The sequence below is a fragment of the Mustelus asterias genome, chromosome 9 (assembly GCF_964213995.1).
Source record: "Mustelus asterias chromosome 9, sMusAst1.hap1.1, whole genome shotgun sequence".
Classification (NCBI taxonomy): Eukaryota; Metazoa; Chordata; class Chondrichthyes; order Carcharhiniformes; family Triakidae; genus Mustelus; species Mustelus asterias.
In genome coordinates, this window is record NC_135809.1 from 51,771,746 (window position 1) to 51,786,661 (window position 14,916).

The 14,916-nt window shown below is 41.2% G+C and overlaps 1 protein-coding gene across 1 annotated transcript in view; it reads right to left on the minus strand.

The window, feature by feature from the left end:
- The window catches only part of nampt1 (nicotinamide phosphoribosyltransferase 1), a 33,050-nt gene that overhangs the window by 7,967 nt on the left and 10,167 nt on the right, over positions 1-14,916 (minus strand). Inside the window, exons 4-10 of the mRNA XM_078220175.1 lie at positions 6,561-6,689; positions 6,199-6,357; positions 5,640-5,776; positions 4,307-4,532; positions 3,106-3,225; positions 1,871-2,011; positions 939-1,073 (exon numbers count right to left, since the gene is read on the minus strand). Of these exons, the coding sequence (XP_078076301.1) occupies positions 939-1,073; positions 1,871-2,011; positions 3,106-3,225; positions 4,307-4,532; positions 5,640-5,776; positions 6,199-6,357; positions 6,561-6,689 (1,047 nt within the window). The remainder of the gene's footprint in view (positions 1-938; positions 1,074-1,870; positions 2,012-3,105; positions 3,226-4,306; positions 4,533-5,639; positions 5,777-6,198; positions 6,358-6,560; positions 6,690-14,916) is intronic.

Below are 14,916 nucleotides of genomic sequence, written 5' to 3' on the forward strand. Positions count from 1 at the left end.
TATTTAAAATCTCAAACTCAGTATCACTTAATTTTGTATTTAATGTCTCTCTATTAAAAAATTGCAAAATCCAACTGATTCCCCCAACTCTATCCTGCCCCTCACCTTTTCTGCTTGCAGACTCATCTTTAAAGATTTATGTATTCTCTTCACTGTTCTCTGTTCCATTTTGTTAACAATCTTGCTGGAAAAGTCTATTGATTCTATTCCACTTCCCAAATTACTATTTCACATTTCTCTGCGTTAAACAGCCTCTGCAACCCATTGCTTGTCCACTAGCCTAGGTGCTCCTGTGTTTTTTCCTCACACTTTACTCAACTACCAGTATCAACCATTTTGGGATTCTCAAATAATTTAACAGGACATTCCATAACTCATGTCAGCCAACCTGAAAAATCACTTGTTCCTTTACCTGCAAACTATCTTTCTAACAGCTTGGCTACATTTCCTGTTGTAGTTTGTGCAACAAGTCTTGTGACTCTTCAAAGTTCACACTTATGCACCACATAACCTTTATGCACACTGTTCAAGAGAAACGTTACTGCCCCCTGCCATTTGGTTTGTACGTACATTTTCCACAAATTAAATTCCCCTTGTGCAAGTTTCAGACAGATTTTGGCAAAGCTCCAAATGAATGATTTCCTTAAATGAATAGTAATCCAAGGTACAATACTGGACTAGCGTTCTTGTTTTAAAAAAAAATAACTTTCATTATTACTTATGAGTGGCAGATGTTGGAATGGGGAGCAAGAGTAGAATTCCACAAACAGAATCACAATCTTACAGTGCCAATCAGTCCATCAAGTCTGAACTGGCTCTCTGAAAGAACATTAAATGTTAACACTCTCTTCTAATCTGCTTAATTAACCTTGGTAATAGGTCATGTTAAGCTTTCCATGCTTTTGTGGCAGAGTAGACGAACATACAGATTTACTTACAGGACCATTTTCTTCCAGCTCTCCTTTACCCTCTTCAAGTGTAATATAATCCCCTGAAGGAGTACAGTGCAATGACAGACGTCCCTTCTTAGATCGTTTGTTTGGATCCATAACTGGATCTTTGAAAACATTTACCTAAAAGTGAAAAAAGTCCATTTACAGACATGCAGTACCATTTATAACTTGAACCAGAAAGCAGTTACTATAGTTTATGAAAATATCCACACAAAAACATTATTCAATGATACATTCATGGTATTAAGTAACAAGGATCTGCAAAGGTTGCAGGTTCATAAATGCTATCCAATAACCAGCATTGGAAAGTGCATTCGTGAATCAGTCTGCCAACACTCAATGTTTGCTGTCAGTGAGAAAAGGTAACATAGGGTTGCTTTTATTAAAAAAAAACATACTCCAGCGAGCATTAGGAATAGGAGAAAACAGCTGTAGATGTAGAGCATAGCTATGACCACAAAGGGCAGTAGATACTTGCTTCAAAGAGGATAATTCAATGGGTATGGAAAGTGAGGAGTGTGGCTTAAATCAGGAGCCACATGGAGAGGGGGGGGGGGGGGGGGGGGGTAGGGAGAAATGGTTTAGATGTTTCTGTGACTACATTCTATGAATTACTTAGTTACACTGTTACAGTTGTAAGTCTAAAGTTTTATGCTGTCATATTAAAGGGGTTTGACATTTAGTGAACTGTGCACTCAAAAGGTTATGTATATATAGTGCAATTGGCCAGAATAAGCATGAAAAGATATTAGTCTACTTCTTCAGTAGAGCAGTCCAGAGCAAGTTCATAATTGATCGGACAGGGATTTGATTCATATGTAGACAAATGTATGGAGATCAAACCCAAAGTAATTTCTCTACCCAAAACTTATAGTTGTTTAAAATACAGGTCAGCTACTCATTGCAGCATAACATACCCCAAGTCCATTGGTTACCACATAACTGCATTTGAAGGAACAATTCAGAAGATCTCTCGTCATCTTCTGCAGCAAAGCACCACCAGATCCAAAGGTAATGTTCTCAATACTCCATTTATGCTCTTTCATTCCTTGTACAATCTGAAAAACAACACATACAATGTTTAGTGACTTACAAATTGTGCGTTGGAATATTCCTCTGACAAAGACAACCATTCTGCTCATCTTAATTCATCCATCTGCAACAATCCTGCACCCCTCCCATAGCTGCATCCAGTTGTTTCTTAAAGAGAAGGAGGATTTTGCTTCCATCACTCTAAGCTGAAGTTCTTTTCAAGTTAATCACTTCATGTAAAGAAACTTCTGATGTCAGTCTTCAAGTTACTTTTATTGTTTGAAAGCACATTCCATTGTCTCTGGTTTAATTTAAACTAGTTTTCTGGATGAACTTTTTCCATACCATTTACTGCCCACATCTGAAAATATCTGCACTTCAATATCACCCTCGTTTCCCCAACAACTACAGCAGAAGTATTCAAGGTATACCCTGACCAAAGCGCCTACACAGTTTGACCTAGATTTCCTTTGATTTGAAGTCTGCAGTTTTAGCTATTTATTTCCATTGGTTTCTTCCTGTTTTGTTCTGCAGCAAAACTGCCGAAGAAATAATATAATCTAAACAGTTAAAAGGTGCACAAAATTCAAACTAAACTAAACATGGGCATGTAAATACAATAAAATGTACAGGAGTTAGTTTAAAAAGTGTGCCAGGTTCCACTCATCCACTACTACTATCCTTGTTAGTTTACATCAGCTCCTAGCTCTGATGACACCAGTTTAAAAATTAATGTTTAATTAGTGTCAATCTCACTAGACTCCATTGCTGTCACCACCAGCACTGTACTGCAACACTTCTCACTCCCTCATCAACAAATTCCATCCCATTGACCCTGGTGCCGTTTCATTCAGTCAATCATAAGCTGTCGTACTTTCAGTGATATAGGCCCCCATGCCCTTGGAATGCTTTCTCTCAATTCTCTCCTCCCCCAAGATCCTTTTCATAACCACTTAAACATTTTGGTCATCTGCTTTCGTGTGAAACAGATGGTGTTGCAGTACACTTCACTGTGTGTTGTTATCTTTCAGTCAGGAACAGTTTCTCTAAAATCTCAGCCATTACGATTTCTTGAAAAAGCTGGTGTGTGCAATTACTTTGCTGTACTGTGCAGTCTTACCTCTTGCAGAGTGTTTATATCCACACCATCTCCCTGAATAATTCTCAAATATGGAGGAAGTACTTTGTAACCTTTGCAGTTCTCACTTGGCGGAAATTTCTTTCCAAGGATCTCCAGAACCTGTTGGTCAGAAAATTGACGATTTGATAATTTGACAGCACACTATCAAAGGTCAGTTATTTGACTTGTTACTTCAAGATCAATCACAACACCAAAATGTCTCTTGCAGAACACTGAATTAGTTTTTATATTCAACAGTCTACAGTCTTTTTAATTCTTCTCTCCAGTTTAATTTTAACAAGACCTATCATTAATGTGATTCTAGAACAGACCAATGCAATTTCTGAGGAAGGAGCTGGTGATCTGGGTTCCACAAATTCACTTCCTCATCACGAGTGCCAGGACTTAATAGTTTTCATCCCAAATTTCAGCATTTATATCAAGAGACAACATCAGTTGTGGCTATTTATGTAGAACTTCTTGGAGTTCTCCTGAAGGATATATACCCACTGCCAATTTTGTTTTTAAAAAAATATATAGGTATTGTCAACATTGAGTTTTTCATTTTTAAGTCAAATGGAGCATAGTATTCATCTAGATACATAATTTGTCCATTTGGATTTTTTGTATAGGAACTCTTACAAATTGGCCCAGGATATCCTTGCAAATAATACCTATAATTTAATTTCACTTTTTTAACCAATATGTACAAGCCCACTAAGTAATGTTAATTTGATTTTCTGCTTAAAATCTTTAGTGTGGGGGCGGGAGGTGGGGATATTTGGTTTAGAATACTTCCATCTCAATCTGAAGAAAATATGCTAACGTTCATATTGTTACACATCAAAAACAGTCTCAGCAATTTCAGACGTGCATAGTTTAGGTTTCTTTTCCTTTCAATCCGAGAATACACTTCAAGAAACCTCGAACTTTAGGGTTCAATTGGAACTCAGTTGGAGGAATTAACTAAGCCTGAGCCACTGGTGAAATTCTTTTCAAAGAAACATGAAATACAAGTGAAAAAGTATATTTCTAAGTATTATGTAGTACACTTTATTTCAATATTTCAACTCCCATTCTAGTACATTAACCTTGTATTTTCATTTTGTTTTAGAGATACATCAATACTTGTGTGTCATATTGTTACTGAGGAGATCATAAACAAGGAGCTATATTCCAAAACAAAAGAAAAATATATTACCTGGAGAACTGTATCAAGCGGATTTCCTGAATCTGGCCGAATAATGAGTGGGGCTGAGGGGCTTCTCGCTTCTATCAAACTTCTCAAGTCCTCACCCCAGATTATTTCGCAAGCGTGATAAATGTCATAACTATCACTAACAATTGATACAGGCACTGTGGAAAACTTCTTCATTATGTGTTCAAAGGCAGCTTTTTCAGAATCTTTTCCCCAGGCTGTAATTGTACTGCTCAAAAGAAACAAAATATAGAACCCATTCAAGAAGCATCCAAAATTTATTATATAATCAGAATTAATATAACAAAGCTCCCCAAAACAATCAGGTGAGCAGGAATTTTTAAGCAACCTCAATGACTCACTGTTCTGATCAGTGCTTCAGGACAGAGACAAGTAAAATCATAGGAAACAATGCGGGATGAAGTTTACATAAAGAAAGAGAATAAAACAATAGTACAACCAGGTGCTATGAAGATTGAAAAAGATGAATTAGGGACAAGTGAAAACTGGAGAATCCTGAGGATTTATGTACTTAAAATTTAAAAAGTTTCAGTCAGTTTGTCCTGCAAACAGCAAATTGGGTTCAGACGAGAGACATTTATTCAGGCTATCATTATGATAAGCAATTGTGTTGAAATACAAAATGCGGAATATGAACAAATTCTTGAATTCTCAGCATTAAGAAAAACAAGAGGGATGGCACCACAGCAAGCACTGCTGCCTCACAGCACCAAGGACCCGGGTTCAATTCCGGCCTTGGGTCATTGTGTGTGGGGCTTGCACATTCACCCCGCGTCTGCGTGGGTTTCCTCCGGGTGCTCCGGTTTCCTCCCACAGTCCAAAGGTGTGCAGGTTAGGGGGATTGCAAGGTAAATATGAGGGGTTGCGGTGATAGGGTCTGGTTGGGATTGTGTTCGGTGCAGACTTGATGGGCCGAATGGCCTCCTTCTGCACTGTAGGGATTCTATGACATCAAGTTCTAAGAAATGCACATCTCCTCTACTCCAAGATAAATCAGAATATAAATGAGAATTTAAAACAGGAAACTTACAAAGCATTATTTAAGAAAAACATTAAATAGAATGAGGTTTGGTTAAATTGCGAGGGGTTTATAAAGATTCAATTGTCTCCACAGTGATCACACCATTCACTTATTCAAATAAGATGCATCAAATTAGTTTTCAGGAAATACAGCAACATTCCCAGATCAAAATGTAATTTTACAAGTTACAAAAGTACTACTTAGCAAAGTATTCCTCCTAGCATTTTGTGAAATTTACTGACATAAAATTTTTTGAAGCTTTCCAATTGTAATTTAAATTATGAAAGTGCTCACCTGTGTTCTGCTGCTGGTACTGAAAAACCTGGCACAGGATCCTTTGTTCCATAATACTTCTTGATCACCGTGATTCCTGCAACTGTGTCTGTTCCTTTGAAGTTTACAAGGTGTGAAGATGCCCCAATTCCTGCCGTCTAAAAAAAGAGACAAGCAGGCAATTAAATTGAGCTGTACTAAATTTACTCATTGTTTTTGAATAAATATCCATTCAAAACTACCTTTTTTTAAATTCACTAAATTTAGCTTTTTCTCAAACCTGTGTCCTGGTCATGCAACCTTTCTAACAGTAGCAAGTTGGATCATAATTTTCCACAAGATGATTCAGATCCTAACCATGCATCTTGTTATGCATGTACACTGTGTATAGCCTTAACTCTACAGCAACGTGAACTTGGGAGTGTGACTACATCATCACTTTACTCTGTTAGACAGTATGGCAAGTAAAAAAAGAGGTTTTGTGAACTTAAGACCTGGTTGAGATCTTAACTAAGCCATTCTGTTAATTCAGTTAAATTTCTACTGGTAAAACACATGAGTCATTGCACGAAGTCTTTACCTCTTGTGAGGAAACCCCTCTGTAACCAAAGTCATGAAGCTTGTACTCCAGTCCATCTAGATTACCAGCAGTCTGCATCAAGTACTTGGCTAAAATTTTCTTCTGCTCTCTGGAATTCGTGGCCACAGAGATTGGATACCAAGTTTGAACAAGACTAGTCTGAAAACAAAAATAAATAAAGCAAATTTGATTTAATTTATTGTCACATGTATTAAATGCAATGTCACTGCTGTCTCCCAAAAGACTGCATTCTGCCCACATCCAAGTTACAGGGAGATTAAGGGTGAAATGGCATTACATTGTGACTGAATGTACTGCAAAAATTTCATTTACTTTCCATAGAAACAGAAGTGGATACGTACCTCAACCCAGTTAGTCAGCCAATAGCATTCCGGATCTGTATTTTCAACAGTAAAAAGAACATTTCCCCGTGGGATGACACTCCCTTCGGGGACAGCCTTTATTTCTATTGGAAGGTGACCATCATGTTTCTAAAATGGAGAATCAAAATCCAAAGCACGTCAGCATTTTTGTAATATAATTCTGAAAAAGCTGTATTACCATGTTTCCTAATTCTCGCATAATCTTTATTCCATCAAGAACATCATCCCTTTTACTGATCTAGGAAAGGCAAACAACCATAAGTAAAACTTTCAAGTTTGCTCTTTCAAAAAGGTGAAGGGAAGAAAAACTGATACAAAACATTACAGCCTTACTCAGAAGAAACATAACTTTAACAGCCTCAGCAGCATGGTTCAAATCAATTGACCCATTACTTTAGAACATCTGTAATTTGGGGGGAGGGGGAAGAGGAGAAACAAGAAAAAGCACAATTTGTTGCTTTACATTCTAAAAACAAAATTATCTTGTGAAATATCATACCAAATGTAAGGCAAAGATTATAAGGCTATAGAAAAATCATATCAGACATGAGCTCAATAAAGAAATGATCTTTTGGCCAAGATGGATGCTTCAGATTGAGATATTAAAGAGTTAATGTCCACTGTAGAGGGCAAGGTGAACTATTGGGCTTGCAAGAACGGCAGAGAAACAGCTCATGGGAGCAAACTGACAAAACAGGTTAACCACAGGCTCCAGCTTGCTGAGCCCGGCTGGGGTGCGAGTCTAGCTGAGTACGTGATAATGTTCTCTTTTGCGCTAACAAATGGCGTATCCTAAAGACATTATGCTTATGTTCTGATGGGTTGGGGTTGTAAGTAGTAAATGCGTATTTTAATAGGATGTTCTTTCTTATGCAGCAATTCCTGTAACTACTCGTTTTTGATTGAATCGGGTGATGTGTGTTTAAGTCTTGTTTGAAATCACATCTACCTGATGGGATTGTAAACTGTATAAAAGGGGTCAGCCTTGTTGCTTCGTGGGCTTTTTACTAACTGTCTTCCAGCACTGAGTAGAGGTTAAGTAGTAACAGTTAGCCAGCCTACATATGTAGGACAAATAAGGAACTTTGATTCTGACAACGGTTGGTGTTTGCCTTTGTATCAAGGACGGAAGAGTCTCGCGAAAAAACGAACTTAACAAGATGATTCACTGTTGTTGTAGAAGCCAAGATTTACTGGTTTTTGACATTGCCATTTTGGCCAGTCCTCCAGATGACTCTGGCCCAATTGAAGCAGCTTATTAAACTGAGCAATCTGATGTCAGAAGTATTACAACTTTGCTATTTAAAAAGCATGTCTGTGATCTTTAACATGTCTTTGGAAGGGGAGGTATCAAAGTCCAAGAAAAGTGGCTGTAGGAATGATTGCTCCCCATTTCACTTTCCAGCACACATCTGTCTGAGAGATTTTGCAGTCCTTTTTTTTGAGGGCTTTTAACCCAATAATAGAAATATTAATTCTAAGTTAAGCTTGGTTTAGCTATTTGTTTAGTCAAATGTCTTGCTGAGTATTAATACAGAAAAAGAAAATTCACAGCACAATCTACATTTGCTAATAGTCTGTTCTCTTTAGATGGATTATAATTTCTCCCTCAATAAATGAGAAAAATGGTCTTCAATTCAGGAGAAACAACCTTTCTGCAATTTTCACTTTGAACATAAAATGGGAGTAGACCAAATGGCCCATTGGGCTGATCATCTGCCTCACTGCATGATGATCTGCATCCACTTTCCCAACCACTTCCATATCTGCAGATTCCCATGGCACTAAAAGTGCCTCTCTCCCGGCCTCAAATGCAATTAATGTTGGAATAGTCACAACCTTCCTTGGGCGGCACGGTAGCACAGTGGTTAGCACTGCTGCTTCACAGCTCCAGGGTCCTGGGTTCGATTCCTGGCTCGGGTCACTGCCTGTGTGGAGTTTGCACATTCTCCTCGTGTCTGCGTGGGTTTCCTCCGGGTGCTCCGGTTTCCTCCCACAGTCCAAAGATGTGCGGGTTAGGTTGATTGGCCAGGTTAAAAATTGCCCCTTAGAGTCCTGAGATGCGTAGGTTAGCGGGATTAGTGGGTATATATGTGGGGGTAGGACCTGGGTGGGATTGTGGTCGGTGCAGACTCGATGGGCCGAATGGCCTCCTTCTGCACTGTAGGGTTTCTATGATTCTATGATTTCTTCCAGGACAGAGAATTCCAAAATTTCACAATCCTTGACTGAAGAAATTTCTCCTAGTCTCAGTCCTAAGTGAATAATTCTTAATCCTGACATTGCGCCTGGGTTCTCAATTCCACCTACAACACAAGGATGTGACACCTTGTCAAATGCCTTTAGGAAATCCTAAGCATACCGTATCTTTCAGTTTGCCTTTATCTAACTAGTTACGTCACTGATATCAGGCTAACTGGCCTTTAGATCAATGTTCTCTCTGTTATCCCTTCTTGAATAGCTGTTTGCAAACATCAAATCTGCTAATCCTGAATCTTGAAAGATAATATCCTAGGATGCAGGCCAATAGGTTTTAATGCAATCCTTTTGTCTTTGTTGTTAATAATAATCTTAAATTCCTCACTCTTATTAGCCCATGGTTACTCTTTATTTATAGAATGTAATTTTTGTCTTCCACTGAAGACAAAATACTCATGCAATGTCTGCCATTGCCATTTTAAAAATTCATTCATGGGATGTGACCATCACTGGCTGCGCTAGCATTTATTGCCCATCCCCAAGGGCATTAAGAGAGCTTTGTGCACCTGAAGTGGGAGACAGCCTGAGTGAGGTAGCCAGAGTGGGATTGAAACTTGATCATTTGGAGTAGTGTGCTAATTCAGTGCAGAGTGGGAGGAGGTGCTTTTTCCCTTTTTTTCTTCTTGCTTTGTAACTGTTAATCTGCAGGGAGAGATCCAGAGAGCATCCTGGGAAGGTAAGTGATATAAAGACCTACCTCGGTATCTGCAGCGATAAACGAAGATAAGAGTTTAATAAATTTTCTTAAATAATTTAATTGGTGATAGAAATGTCAATAAGTGGGGTTAAGTGCTACATTTGTGAGATGTGGGAGATCCGTGACGCTTCCAGTGTCTTGGGCGACAATATCTGCAGGAAGTGCACCCAATTGCAGTTCCTCACAGACGACATGGATAGATTGGAGCAGCAGTTGGATGCACTTAGGAGCATGAAAGTGGCAGAAAGGGATAATAGCAGCAGCAGCCAGAGTAGTGGCACCACAGCTGGCTCTGCTGTTAAGCAGGGAGGGACAAAGAGCATTAGAGCAATAGTTCTAGGGGACTCTATAGTTAGGGGTACAGATAGGCACTCCTGTGGACATGAAAGAGACCCTGGTGCCAGGGTCCAGGATATCTCTGAACAGGCAGAAAGCATTCTGAAGAGAGAGGGTAAACAGCCAGAGGTCGTGGTACATATTGGTACGAACGACATAGGTAGGAAGAGTGACGAGGTCCTGTAGTAGCAATTTAGGGAGTTAGGTAGAAAGTTAAAAAGCAGGACCTATAGGGTTGTAATATAAGGATTACTCCCTGTGCCACGTGCCAGTCAGGCTAGAAATAGGAAGATAGTACAGCTCAACACATGGCTAAATAGCGGGTGTAGGAGGGAGGGTTTTAGATATCTGGACCATTGAGATCTTTTCCGAGGCAGTTAGGACCTGTACAAGAAGGACGAGTTGCACCTAAACTGGAGGGGCATAAATATTCTGGCCAGGAGGTTTGCTTGTGTCACACGGGAGGATTTAAACTAGTTTGACAGGGGGGTGGGAACCAAAGCAAAGGTGAATTAACTGAAGGGAAACTAGAGAGAAGGGCCAGTAAGACTCAGAGGAAGAGCAGGCATGGTGTGGTTGCTGAAGTGCACATGAAGTGGACTGAATTGCATTTGTTTCAATGCAGAAGTGTAACAGGTAAGGCAGATGAACTTAAGAGCTTGTATTAGTACTTGGAATTATGATGTTATTGCCATTACAGAGACTTGGTTAAGGGAAAGACAGGATTGGCAGCTTAACTTTCCAAGATACAGATGCTTCAGGCAGGATAGAGGGGCATGTAAAAGGGGTGGGGGAGTTGCACTACTGGTTAAGAATATCACAACTGTACTGCAGGAGGACACCTCAGAGAGCTCATACAGCGAGGCAATATGGGCAGAGCTCAGGAATAGGAAGAGTGCAGTCACAGTATTGGGAGTTTCCTATAGACCTCCCAACAGCCAGTGGGAGATAGAAGAACAGATATGTAGGCAGATTTTGGCAAGGTGTAAAAATAATACAGTTGTTGGGGTGAGTGATTTAAACTTCCCCTATATTGACTGGGACTCACTTAGTGCTAGGGGTGTGGATGGGGCAGAGTTTGTAAGGAGCATCCAGGAGGGCTTCGAAACAGTATGTAGATAGTCCACTAGGGAAGGGGCTGTACTGGACCTGGTATTGGGAAATGAGCCTGGCCAGGTGGTCGATGTTTCAGTAGGGGAGCAGTTCGGGAACAGTGACCACAGTTCAGTAAGCTTTAACGGTACTGATGGATAAAGATAAGTTTAGTCCTCAGGTGAAGGTGCTAAATGGGGGAAGGCTAATTACAACAACATTAGGCAGGAACTGAAGAATGTAGATTGGGAGCAGATGTTTGAGGGCAAATCAATATCTGGCATGTGGGAGGCTTTCAAAGAACAAAGAACAAAACAGCACAGGAACAGGCCCTTCGGCCCTCCAAGCCTGCGCCGCTCATGTACCCATTAGACCATTCTTTTATATCCCTTTATTCCCAGTCTGTTCATGTGGCTATCTAGATAAGTCTTAAATGATCCCAGCGTGTCCGCCTCAATCACCTTGCTTGGCAGTGCATTCCAGGCTCCCACCACCCTCTGTGTAAAATACGTCCCCTTGACATCTGTGTTGAACCTTGCCCCCCTCACCTTGAACCAGTGACCCCTTGTGTTCGTCACCTCCGACCTGGGAGAAAGCTTCCCACTGTTCACCCTATCTATGCCCTTCATAATTTTATACACCTCTATTAGGTCGCCCCGCATCCTCCGTCTTTCCAGGGAGAACAACCCCAGTTTACCCAATCTCTCCTCATAGCTAAGACCCTCCATACCAGGGAACATCCTGGTAAACCTCAGTACTCTCTCCAAAGCCTCCACGTCCTTCTGGTAGTGTGGCGACCAGAACTGGATGCAGTATTCCATCTCTCGCCTCCCTGAGGAGTCTAGGATAGATGCCATCCGGCCCTGGGGATTTGTCTGTCTTAATGTTTCCTAAAAAACCTAACACTTCCTCCCTTGTAATTGAGATTTTTTTCTTAACGGGTCAACACATCTCTAGGAGCCACTACCAGTCAACATGTCCCTCTCCTTTGTGAATACTGATGCAAAGTATTCCATAGAAACCCTACAGTGCAGGAGGAGGCCATTCGGCCCATCGAGTCTGCACTGACCACAATCCCACCCAGGCCCTACCCCCACATATTTACCCACTAATCCCTCTAACTACGCATCTCTGGACTCTAAGGGGCAATTTTTAACCTGGCCAATCAACCTCACCCGCACATCTTTGGACTGTGGGAGGAAACCGGAGCACCCGGAGGAATCCCACGCAGACACGAGGAGAATGTGCAAACTCCACACAGACAGTGACCCAAGCCGGGAATCGAACCCAGGTCCCTGGAGCTGTGAAGCAGCAGTGCTAACCACTGTGCTACCGTTTAGGATCTCACCTACTTCCTTTGGTTCTAAGCATAATTCCCCTCCTTTTTCCCCCCCCGAGCGGTCCGATTCTTTCCCTAACAAGTGCAACTAGATAGGAATTCAGGACCGGCATGTTCCCGAAGGGATGAAGGATAAGTATGGCAAGTTTCAGGGACCTTGGATAATGAGAGATATTGTGAGCCCTGTCAAAAGGAAAAAGGAAGCATTTGTCAAGGCTAGGAGGCTGGGAACACACGAAGCAAGTGTAGAATGCAAGAAAAGTAGGAAGAAACTTAAGCAAGGAGTTAGGAGGGCTAAAAGGGGTCACGAAAAGTGATTGGCCAGCAAGATTAAGGAAAATCCCAAGGTTTTTTCTAAGTATATAAAGAGCAAGAGGGTAGCTAGGGAGAGGGTTGGCCCACTCAAAGGCAGGGGAGGGAATCTATACATGGCGCCAGAGGAAATGGGCGAGGTATTAATTAAGTACGTTGTGTCAGTATTCACCAAAGGAGAAGGACTTGGTGGATGATGAGTCTGGAGAAAGGTGTGTAGATAGTTTGGGTCATGTTGGGATCAAAAAGGAGGCATTGGGGGTCTTGAAAAACATTCAAGGTAGTCAGGTCCCCAGGGCCTGATGGAATATATCCCAGAATACTGAGACAGGCAAGGCGGAAAATTGCTGGGGCCTTGAGAGAAATCTTTGTATCCTCACTGGCTACAGGGGAGGTCTGAGGATTGGAGAATAGCCAATGTTGTTCCTTTGTTTAAGAAGGGTAGCAAGGATAATCCAGATAATTACAGACTGGTGAGCCTTACGCCAGTGGGAGGGAAATTACTGGAGAAGATTCTTCGAGGCAGGACTTACTAACGCTTGGAAATAAGTGGATATATTAGCGAGAGGCAATATGGTTTTGTGAAGGGAAGGTCACGTCTCACTAACTTGATAGAACTTTTCGAGGAAGTGATGAAGATGATTGATGAGGGTAGGACAGTGGATGTTGTCTACATGGACTTCAGCAGGGTCTTTGACAAGGTCCCTCATGCCAAACTGATACAGAAGGTGAAGGTGAGCTGGCAAGATGGATACAGAACTGGCTCAGTCATAGAAGACAGAGGGTGGCAGTGGAAGGGTGCGTTTCTGAATGGAGGGCTGTGACGAGTGGCGTTTCTCAGGGATCAGTGCTGGGATCTTTGCTGTTTGTAATGTATAAATGATTTGGAGGAAAATGTAACTGGTTCGATTAGTATGTTTGCAGACGACACAAAGGTTGGTGGAATTACAGATAGTGATGAGGACTGTCAGATGATACAGATTGATTGGAGACTTGGACGGAGAGATGGCAGATGGAGTTTAGTCTGGACAAATGTGAAGTAATGCATTTTGGAAGGTCTAATACAGATGGGAATTGTACAGTAAATGGCAGAACCCTTAAGAGTACTGATAGGCAGAGGGATCTGGGTGCACAAGTACACAGGTCACAAAGTGGTAACATAGGTCAAGAAGGCATACGGCATGCTTGCCTTCATTGGCCGGGGTATTGAGTTTAAAAATTGGCAAGTCATGTTGCAGCTTTATAGAACCTTAGTTGGGCCACACTTGGAATATAGTGTTCAATTCTGATTGTCACACTACCAGAAGGATGTGGAGGCTTTGGAGTGGGTACAGAAAAAGATTTACCAGGATGTTCCCTAGTACGTATTTGTTATGAGAGGTTGGAGAAACTTGGTTTGTTCTCACTGGGACGACTGAGGTTGTGGGGTGACCTGATAGAAGTCTACAAGATTATGAGGGCATGGACAGAGTGGATAGTCAGAAGCTTTTTTGCAGGGTGGAAGAGCCAATTACTAGGGGCCATAGGTTTAAGGTGCGAGGGGCAAGGTTTGAAGGAGCCGTACAAGACAAGGTTTTTTTTTTTTACAGAGGGTGGTGGGTGCCTGGAACTCGCTGTCGGGGGAGGTAGTGGAAGCAGATATAATAGTGACTTTTAAGGGGTGTCTTGACAAATACATGAATAGGATGGAAATAGAGGAATATGATCCCCGGAAGGGTATGGGGTTTTAGTTCAGTCGGGCAGCATGGTCGGTGCAGGCTTGGAGGGCCCAAGGGCCTGTTCCTGTGCTGTAATTTTCTTTGTTCACGAGTCAACCACATTACTGTGGATCTAGGCTCGCATGCAGGCCAGACTAGGTAAGGACAGCAGATTTCTTTCCCTAACAGGACATTAGTGAACTAGATGGGTTTTTGCGACAATAGTTTCATGATCATCATTAGACTTTAATTTCAGATACTTTTTATTGAATTCAAATTTCACCATCTACCATGGTGGGTTTTGAACCTGGGTCCCCAGAGCATTACCCTGGGTTTCTGTATTACTAGTCCAGTAACAATGCTCTACACCACTCCTCCCCATCATAATTTCATCCTAATTATGTTGGTCTATAATTGGGACTAAACTGCGCTCCAAGAGCTCTTACAATTGTTTTTTTTTTTAAAGTTCCTGGTTACTTTACTCCTATGTTCTATTTTTCCCTCATCTTCAAATTTCTGGTTTCTAAAATATTCCCAATCCTCAGGTATAATAATATTATAAGCCTTTTCTTTTAAACTAACACTATTCTTAACTTCCTGAAG